The sequence below is a fragment of the Ostrea edulis genome, chromosome 8 (assembly GCF_947568905.1).
Source record: "Ostrea edulis chromosome 8, xbOstEdul1.1, whole genome shotgun sequence".
Classification (NCBI taxonomy): Eukaryota; Metazoa; Mollusca; class Bivalvia; order Ostreida; family Ostreidae; genus Ostrea; species Ostrea edulis.
The window spans coordinates 37,783,508-37,793,558 of NC_079171.1; the positions used below are offsets into that span (position 1 = coordinate 37,783,508).

At 37.9% G+C, this 10,051-nt stretch overlaps 1 protein-coding gene across 1 annotated transcript; it reads right to left on the bottom strand.

Annotated features, from left to right (window-relative positions):
* Positions 1-2,380: 2,380 nt before the first annotated feature.
* On the bottom strand, positions 2,381-3,943 carry LOC125663184 (uncharacterized). The gene is made up of 2 exons (XM_048895486.2): positions 2,884-3,943; positions 2,381-2,721 (listed from the first exon to the last, which is right to left on the bottom strand). Exons 1-2 carry the CDS (start codon positions 3,941-3,943, stop codon positions 2,381-2,383), a joined length of 1,401 nt encoding a protein of 466 aa, XP_048751443.2.
* Positions 3,944-10,051: the final 6,108 nt, after the last annotated feature.

Here is a 10,051-nt window from a genome sequence, read left to right on the forward strand (position 1 = left end):
TTAAAATCAGGTGAATCGGCCACAACAAGAGTTGCGGAACTGGTTTTATTTACCAACATGCCCAAATTCTCGCATACTCTGGGTCTTGCGAGACTTTAAAAGAGGAAAGTAAAAATTAAAACCAAGACGGAAAAAGTAGTAACGATCTTGCGTATTTCTATAGCAATTTAATCGTTTGTTCACTGATTAGATTTTCTAATTAGTAATACAGGGGTCTATTATTTGATGATTGCTATGTATATCAGAACTAGATAGCTCAGTGGGTAGATCTTCAGACTACTCTCAGGTCCGATTCCTGGCTCAGTCAAACCGTGGACACTGGTCTGGTTAGCTTTTCTGAGTATTGATACAGGGGTCTATGGTTTGATGATTTCTAGTGCAGTTAAACCATGGATATTGGTCAGAATAGCTCCGTAGTTAGATCACCCGACTAGTAATATAGGGACCTTGGCTTCCAATCCCGGTCCAGTCTAACTATGAATATTGGTTTCGGAAGATCAGTGGTTGAACCATCTGAATAGTAATAATAGAATATTTCATTAGTACGAGTGTGGGACAGGGAAATTCCCCCAAGGGGAAAATCTTCGCAATCTAGGACGAGGCTTTGCCGAGTCCTTGACAGTGCATATTGTTTCAGAGTTGAAATTTTCCTATCACACACGAGTAAATAATGACAATCTGATTGACCAACGTATGCAGATCGCTATACTAGTGTAAACCAAATAAGAGGCCCAGGGGCAAAATTGCTTACCTGGGTGACATTAGCCCTGCCATTATTCAGCAGTTGTGATTTTGAAACGACTTTCTATCAATCTTTATTCCCATAAACATTTTTTGCCCCATATTGTGGCCCAAACCTAGCCCCAGAGGATCTCGACATAATTGAAAATCATTTCACAAAACCCCGGATTTGCCTCAACACCCATATTACTAACATGACCTTCCTGTGCTGGTCAAGACAAAGGTCACAAGGTCATAATGTGAAATGAAATATATTATCAGAGGAAACCTACCGAGTATACACAACATCTTGCCATAAGAAATCTATACACCAAAATTGTGAAAGCTCCATTTTAGATAGTTTAGGAAATATTGATTCGATCAGATTAAAAACAAAGTATGTCAAGGTCACAAGATTAAACACGATTGTATCACAAGGTTATGTCATAAAACACCTATGTACAAAATATGAAATTCCGACCAGAATTGTTCCAAATATATTTGATTAATTACATTTTTCTAACAAAAAGGTTAAAGTAAAAGGTTACAAGGTCAGAGGTCACTTATGAAATGAAGGGTCTTGCCGTACGACATTTCTATACTCAATATGAAAGATCCATATTAGGAGAGTTCCGGAGATATTGAATGGGTCAGATTTTTAAAAAGTAGACCCAACTCCAAGATCAAGGTCACACGTTTAAATTTTACGGAATACAAGGTCTTACCATAAGTTGAAAATATTGTATATAGATGAATAACTATGAACAAAGTCAAATTAGTCCACAAAAGATTGTATATAAAATTTAGATAGAGAACTAGTAACACAGTCAAATTAGTCCACAAACGATTGTATATAGATGAATAGATTGTATATAGATAGATACCTAATAACACAGTCAAATTAGTCAACAAAGGATTGTATATTCATTTCAAAATTAAGGATTATCTCCCTCATGCATAGCTCTTATCCTTGGACGAATTTGGCTCCACTTTTTGGCACGCTGGTTTTGGCTATATTTAGCTCTAAAACTTCATAGTTATTTCGTATTTCAAACATTTCGGTTGAGCATCACTAAAGAGACATTATTTGTCGAAATGCGCATCTGGTGCATCAAAATTGGTACCGTATAAGTTTTACATATAGATAAATAGCTAGTAACACAGTTAGATTAATCCACAAAATATTGTATATAGACAAATAACTAGTAACACAGTCACATTAGTCCATAAAATATTGTGTATAGATAGATAACTAGTAACACAGTCATATTAGTCCACAGACGATTGTATAGAGATAACTAGTACCACAGTCAAATTAGTCATCAGTGTACTAAAATCAATACTGTTCCACGAAACAATGATACAGATATTGTAATATATAAACAGCAGTGAGAGACTAGTGTTCAATCAGTTAAACTCACAAACACAAGTACATTACACATCATAAACACAGGGCTGTAATTAATACAGGGCTGTAATTAATACAGGGCTGTAATTAATACAGGGCTGTAATTTAAAAGGAACTGTAATTAACAAGCAATTGTAATGAACACACTGCTGTAGATATCCCTTTGTTTAGATACATGTATGTAATCAACATTGTAAAAGTGTAATTAACACTGTGTTAGATGTGTAATTAACACTGTGCTGAGCTGTGTGATTAAACCTGTTTAGAGATGTATGATTTACACTGTGTTGATAGATATTGGATTTTCTTCACTACAGCGTTGACAATCTCAGCCACAAAAAGGTTGTCGCTGATGTCCACACACACACCGTGAGGAAGTTCTACATTTTGAATGTAACCGAGGAACTGTCCGTCCTGATCTAAGATGTCGATACGGTCATTGTTAAAGTCTGCTATCAGGATGTGACTCTGGCTGTCTGTTGTGATGCCGACTGGGTCAAATGATTGCTTGGTATTAGAGAGATGACCAGTGTATCTAAATCGGAGTTTTCCTAACTGATTAACCACCACTACTGCTCTAGCTTCACGGTCAGCTACACAAATATCCAGGTTCCTGTTCTCACTGATGTAATCAGCAGATGAATAGAGAGGACGACCCTGATCATCAAACTGAATGGTTTGTTTCTCTGTGGAGACAGAGTAACGCACAACTTTGGATTGTTCTCCGTTATCACTGACCATGGTAACCAGTATACCATTAGAGGCGGCACTGCAGACATAGCGAGGATACCACCCCTGTAGTGTGATCACGGTCTGTATCTGTTTATTCTTGACTAGGTTTATAGTTTTAGTTTTAGAGTCAGTATAAACAAGATTTCCGTCCCGTGTCACCGCTATGTCCCGTGGTGTGTTCCCTGACTTGGTTTTTATTGATGTCAGTAGTTTACCCCGGAGGTTGAGGATATTCATGGTTTCGTTATCCCCGCATGTCCAGACCAGTTCGTCACTGAGACAACTAACACTGTATAGTTGCCTATACTCAGTATCTATGGTGTCGGTGAGCCGCTGCTCATCAAGTAGTGGTTTGACTGGAAGAGACGATGCACCTTCTGTTGACTTCACTGATTTGACAGGAGGAGACGATACAGCTTCTGCTGACTTTATTGTGCGGCCATGTTCTGTGTTAATGGATATTGGGGACAGAGAACTAAACATTTCCCGGAGCTGGTCTTTGTTTAGTTTCTGAGGAGTAAAACTCGGCAATGTAACTCGGACTTTAGGCAGTATTGTTCTAAATTTGGAATTCCTGGATTTGTAAGTAGAAGTTAAGGAGATGTCATTTGATTTTAGTATTGATTTCAAGTCGGAAATGATCTGCTTGAGTTCAATAATTTTCTGTGTGATATCTTCTGTATTTTTGTTCAGGGTAGATAAGTGTTTGTTTTTCATTTCCTGAATGTCTGATTTCCGTCGGTTGACAATGGCGGTAATCTCCAGGTATAAGATTTCACCTTCTTTTCCGGCAGCTGTTGTCAATTTCCCGTAAGTCGTTTCCAACTCGGCTTTCTCAGTTTGGATATCGGACGCCAATACTTCATATCGTGGGTAAATTCTGGTCTCTAATTCTTCGAGATCTTTTTGTAAATGTTGTGTTCTATAGCTGAGGTTTTCCAGAAATTCTGTTAATTCGTGACCTTTGTGTTTACCGGAGGAGACGCAGGTAATACAGACAGGAATGTTTACAATGTTCACTGATGTGTTTTGGACATCTCGGGTAGTTGGGAGTAGACTTTCTTTGTAAATAGGGCATGACATTGTGTTTTCTAGAGGAATCGGAGAGATGTTTACCTACACAGTTAATACAGATATTTACGGCACAAAGTTCACAGCGACTCTGTAGGGGGACGGTTTCACAGAGGTCACACAGTAGGACTTCTTGAGCACTGCGCCGGGAATGCATTTCTGACACTTGTATCACACAGCTTACTGCCAATAAAAGGGGAGTCTTGATAAAAGGTTTTGACAGGTCAAAACAAGTGATAGGCTAGAATTACATAATGATATAAAATACCGTGGTCATTGATTTTAATATTTCAAATGAAATATGATACATACGAGACATCGATTGAAACCGCCCTGAGTTCTAGTAACTGAGCAGATATATCTCATTGATCACAGAAATATTGACATTATTGGTACTATACATACGGGTATATATGATTTTGTCTAACCTGAAAATCAACCTGAAAATCCAACATGGCCTCCCTGCTCTTTCGACCTTCCGTATATTACTGAGAATTAGATACCTGTGCGACAAGTCAGCCTGTATACGCCATTTATATGTTGTCGCTTGTTTAAATGGTTTAAAATTTGCTTGATCGAGTACATGCTTGGGTAGCTATGGCAACATTTACGTGAGAAGACATAATTTCCTTTCATCCAAAAATAGAATTAAATCAAATATATATAACTTCATTGTACCCCGTTTATATTGAAATTCAACCCAGTGGGTCACGAATGATATTGCGTTGCAGGTACAAAAAACCTGTAATGTTGGCGCTATCTATCACTTTATTGTCATTATATCTCGATATGCAAGAGCTTATTCTGGGTATAGTCAGTTTTTAAATCGAGGTAAGCTACTGACAAACAAGTTGATGGTACAGGGATTTCAACAGTCTCGATTGAAGTCAGCATTTCGCAAATTTTATGGTCATTATAACGATCTAGTTCGTCAATACAACCTCGCATTGGGTCAAATGCCGTCTGACGTGTTTTATACCGATTGTTAAGTCGTTCTTGGCACACTGATTTGACTGCAGATAACTTCGTTTACCTGATCAGTATATTGGACTCACGACGGGTGTGACCGGTCAACAGGGGATGCTTACTCCTCCTAGGCACCTGATCCCACCTCTGGTGTGTCCAGGGGTCCGTGTTTGCCCAACTATCTATTTTGTATTGTTTGTAGGAGTTATGAGATTGATTACTGTTCGTTATCTTCACCTTGCATTGTGTAACATGATTGTATGACAATATGTTTGGTGAATCAATAAAATAAGATTGAAATTTTTATGACGCGGGGGAGGGAGGGGGTATTCGGTGGGACGTCATTTCGGGTGGGAGACGGTTCAGAACCTGGCATATACGACAGTTTGGGAGTTTGGCACCGAGAGTTCGGGACTCGGTAGATACGACGGTTTTGGACTTCGGTGACAACAGTTCAGGTGCGCAACGTTTCGGGCATGACAGCTCAGGAGCTGGCAAATGCATTTGATTTCTAGTGTTATTTTTCTGTTTTAGAATTGACATGTTTACTTATTTTTGATGTTTTAGATTATGTTATGTCCCATAATTTGATTCTTATAACCGAGCGATAATTATAGTAGCACCGTAATGAAGATTGCCTTCTCTCGCAATCCCCCCTCCGAGGGAAGGCGATAATTAGAAGCACCGTAATTATGATTGACGCCCACTCAATCTCCCGTTCTGTCATTCTTCTCACAGAGTAAGACAGAAGAAAATCCAAAAATGCCCAGAAATCGACTAAGATTTTTTATTTCAACCATTCCAAACCTTCATTTTTTCTATAATCAAATTGCATTTACAGTAGTGAAATGTGAACATAACGAACAGTGACCAATCTCATAACTCCTATAAGCACTCCAAAATATATAGATGGGCAAACACGGACCCTGGACACACCAGAGTTGCGATCAGGTGCATAGGAGGAGTAAGCATCCCCTGTCGACCAGTCAAACCCGCCATGAGCCCTATATCTTTATCATATTTATCCAACAGTACTTAAATGTAGAATCTGATCAATTTCAATTTTCACTGATTGACTACGGATAACTTCGTTTATTTGATCAGGATATATGACTCTATACACACACATATATACTCTCTCTCTCTCTCTCTCTTTCTCTCTCTCTCTCTCTCTCTCTCTCTCTCTCTCTCTCTCTCTCTCTCTCTCTCTCATCTCATACATGTATAATGGTAGCTTTAACTCATTCAATTCCATGTTTCTATCTATACTCTCGAATTTAATAATGGACATTATTAGCGAGGTATTCAATATAGGATTGACTGTATTTTTAGCTCACCTGAACCGAAGGTTTAAGTGAGCTATTCTGATCACATTTTGTCCGGCGTCCGTCTGTCTGTCTGTCCGTCTGTCTGTAAACTTTTCACATTTTCGACTTCTTCTCCAGAACCATTGGGCCAATTTCAACCTAACTTGCCCAAAAACATCCTTGGGTGAAGGGCTTTCAAGTTTGTTCAAATGAAGGGCCATGTCCCTTTCAAAGGGGAGATAATCACAAAAATGCAAAAATAGGGTGGGGTCATTTAAAAATCTTCTTCTCAAGAACCACTAAACCAGAAAAGCTAAGATTTACATGTAAGCTTCCTGACATAATGCAGATTCAAGTTTGTTCAAATCATTGCCCCCGGTGGTAGGATGGGGCCACAAGGGGGGATCAAAGTTTTACATACAAATATATAGGGAAAAACTTTAAAAATCTTCTTCTCAAGAACCACTAAACCAGAAAAGCTGAGATTTACATGAAAGCTTCCTGACATAATGCAGATTCAAGTTTGTTCAAATCATGGGCCCTTGGGGTTGGATGGGACCACAATAGGGGATCAAAGTTTTACATACAAATATATAGGAAAAATCTTTAAAAATCTTCTTCTCAAGAACCACTAAGCCAGAAAAGCTGATTTTTACATGAAAACTTTCTGACATAGTGCAGATTCAAGTTTGTTCAAATCATGGCCCCCGGGGATAAGATGGGGCCCCAAGGGGTGGATCAAAGTTTTACACTCAAATATATAGGGAAAAACTTTAAAAATCTTCTTCTCAAGAACCACTAAACCAGAAAAGCTGAGATTTACATGAAAGCTTCTTGACATAATGCAGATTCAAGTTTGTTCAAATCATGGGCCCCTGGGGTTGGATGGGACCACAATAGGGGATCAAAGTTTTACATACAAATATATAGGAAAAATCTTTAAAAATCTTCTTCTCAAGAACCACTAAGCCAGAAAAGTTGATTTTTACATGAAAACTTTCTGACATAGTGCATATTCAAGTTTGTTCAAATCATGTCCCCCGGGGAAAAGATGGGGCCCCAAGGGGGGGGGGGGTCAAAGTTTTACACACAAATATATAGGGAAAAAGTTTAAAAATCTTCTCAAGAACCACTAAGCCAGAAAAGCTGAGATTTACATGAAAGCTTCCTGACATAGTGCAGATTCAAGTTTGTTCAAATCATGGGCCCCGGGGATAAGATGGGGCCCCACGGGGGGATCAAAGTTTTACACACAAATATATAGGGAAAAACTTTAAAAATATTCTTCTCAAGAACCACTAAGCCAGAAAAGCTGAGATTTACATGAAAGCTTCCTGAAATAGTGCAGATTCAAGTTTGTTCAAATCATGGGCCCCGGGGATAAGATGGGGCCACAAGGGATGGATCAAAGTTTTACACACAAATATATAGGGAAAAACTTTAAAAATCTTCTTCTCAAGAACCACTAAGCCAGAAAAGCTGAAATTTACATGAAAGCTTCCTGACATTATGCAGATTCAAGTTTGTTCAAATCATGGGCTCCGGGGGTTGGATGGGGCCACAATAGGGGATCAAAGTTTTACATACAAATATATAGGAAAAATCTTCTTCTCAAGAACCACTGAGCCAGAAAAGCTGAATTTTTACATGAAAACTTTCTGACATAGTGCAGATTCAAGTTTCTTCAAATCTTGGGCTCCGGGGGTAGGATGGGGCCACAAGGGGGATCAAAGTTTTACATACAAATATATAGTTAAATATTTTTCTCAATAACCACTGAGTCAGAAAAGCTTATATTTACAAGAAAACTTTCTGACATAGTGCAGATTCAAGTTTGTTCAAATCATGGTCCCCGGGGGGTAGGATGGGGCCACAAGTGGGGGGAGGGGGTCAAAGTTTTACATACAAATATAGAAAAAAGCTTTAACAGAACCATTGGGCCAAAGAAGTTGACATTTACATGAAAGCTTTCTGACATAGTGTAGATTCAAGTTTGCAAAGGGTAGTTTGGGCCATAATAGGGACCAAGGTTTTACATGCAAATATATATGGAAAGTCTTCAGATATGGGCCAAGGTGACTCAGGTGAGCGATGTGGCCCATGGGCCTCTTGTTTTTTGTTTTTTTTTGTTCATCGAGAAATGAATCTAAAAACCACATCACAAACTTTATGAAAGCCGTTGCTTTCATAAAAAAGTTTGCGATGTGGTTTTTAGATTCATTTCTCGATGAGCAAACAAATAATACTGTCAATGCTTATAATTCAATTTTAAACACAAATAATGTATATTTAAGCTAAATTTATTGTAAATAACGAGAATCAACAAGAAACAAACAAGTACATGTAATTAACACGCGGAGTGATTTTATTTAGGACTTGTTGATTTCAACACGTTGATTACTCTAGCTCCGGATGTACATTAACATTGATCGAACAATTGTGAAAAACAAAATTGTTGATAAATGATTTTGATGATACTTTTGTATTTTGTTCTTTGAACATTGATTGCTGAAGCAGGTATGTGCTCTGGTCGTCTGGAACACAACTGGACTCTGCACCGCCATCTCTCACTGACGCCAAGTTGGAAAATGTTTTGATGATTGCGATTTTTTGATTGCCTGTGGATTTTCTGGCATAACTACGGATAGATCCTTCGTTTCTATGCCCGTTCATGAACATGATATGACGGAGTTCTACCCCTGCGTCGCTAAGTGCCTGTATGCTTGTAGCTCTGAAGTAGTACGCCGTGTACCTTTGTTTACATTTTGCATTCCTAGATATGTCGCACGTAAATTTTGAAAACTGGTATTTTTTCATTGTTTTTTTTTCTCTAAATGGCAGATATCCTCGTTGAGATTATTAATCGCTTCTTTTGTGCAGTGATTGAGCAAAGCTTTTGCGTTCGGGTCTGTTTTGCTAATGATGATAAGTTTTAATGATGCGACTGGCCATTTTTCGGTGTTAGTGGCATACATTCTCTTATCATGATTTGCTTCTCCGTTTGTTAACCCTCCTTGAATAGTTTTTTGTTTGGTTTCATGGGACAGGACAGCATATTCGCGTTCATGTTCATCTTTAAAAAAGTCAAATGAATTTGGTTTCAGCTGTTCGTGAAGCTCGAGGCCGCGAATAAAAAAGTGTATTGCTACATCGTACCAAACGCGATACCGCAGGAATTTCTTTGGAGTTATCGTTCTTGATATCAATATCATTATCTAGATTAGATTTGCCTTTAATTAGAAGATTTAAGAAAATAGATTAAACAAATTTACTCAGTAAATGGAATTATAAAATAATCATTACAATTAATTTGTTAAAATTTCAAATTTGTTCAGTTTTGGACAAAAAATTCAAACAACTATTAAGGCTAATGCAAATTTATACACTACTCATTCATCTGTTTTGTTTTTGTACGGTTTATACATTACTAGATAACTTAAAGCATGTGAAGTATAGCATTTGGGTTAGTAGTGCCCATGTGTGGAAAGAAGTTCGGATATCAAACATTCATCGGAAAATGAATAAACATTTGGTCTGTAGTAAGAGATGGGGGTAAAGCAATGAATGGAAGGAAAATTGAATTATTAGATATTGCTCAATTGTAGTGAACACTAGTAATGGCGAAAGATGTAGAACTGACAATCTCCATGACTGTTGACTTCAAACTCATTGGTATTTACAGAATAAAACTCCATAACTTTGACGCCCAAAATCTTCCGATAAAATTCCAGGAATACTTACAGGAACAAATCGTAGACTAGTGGCCTCTAAACTAGTCCTCTGACTACAATGATCTTAAATGAATAAAACAATAAAGACAAATCTTATTATAGAGAAAGATAACTAT

What these genes read in the sequence shown, in the direction of transcription:
- LOC125663184 (XM_048895486.2), bottom strand. Translation starts at nt 3,943, where the DNA reads ATGTCATGCCCTATTTACAAAGAAAGTCTACTCCCAACTACCCGAGAT. An exon ending in CTGCAGTGCCGCCTCTAATG is followed by an intron (nt 2,722 to 2,883) that starts GTATACTGGTTA and finishes ATATTTGTGTAG; the next exon opens with CTGACCGTGAAGCTAGAGCA.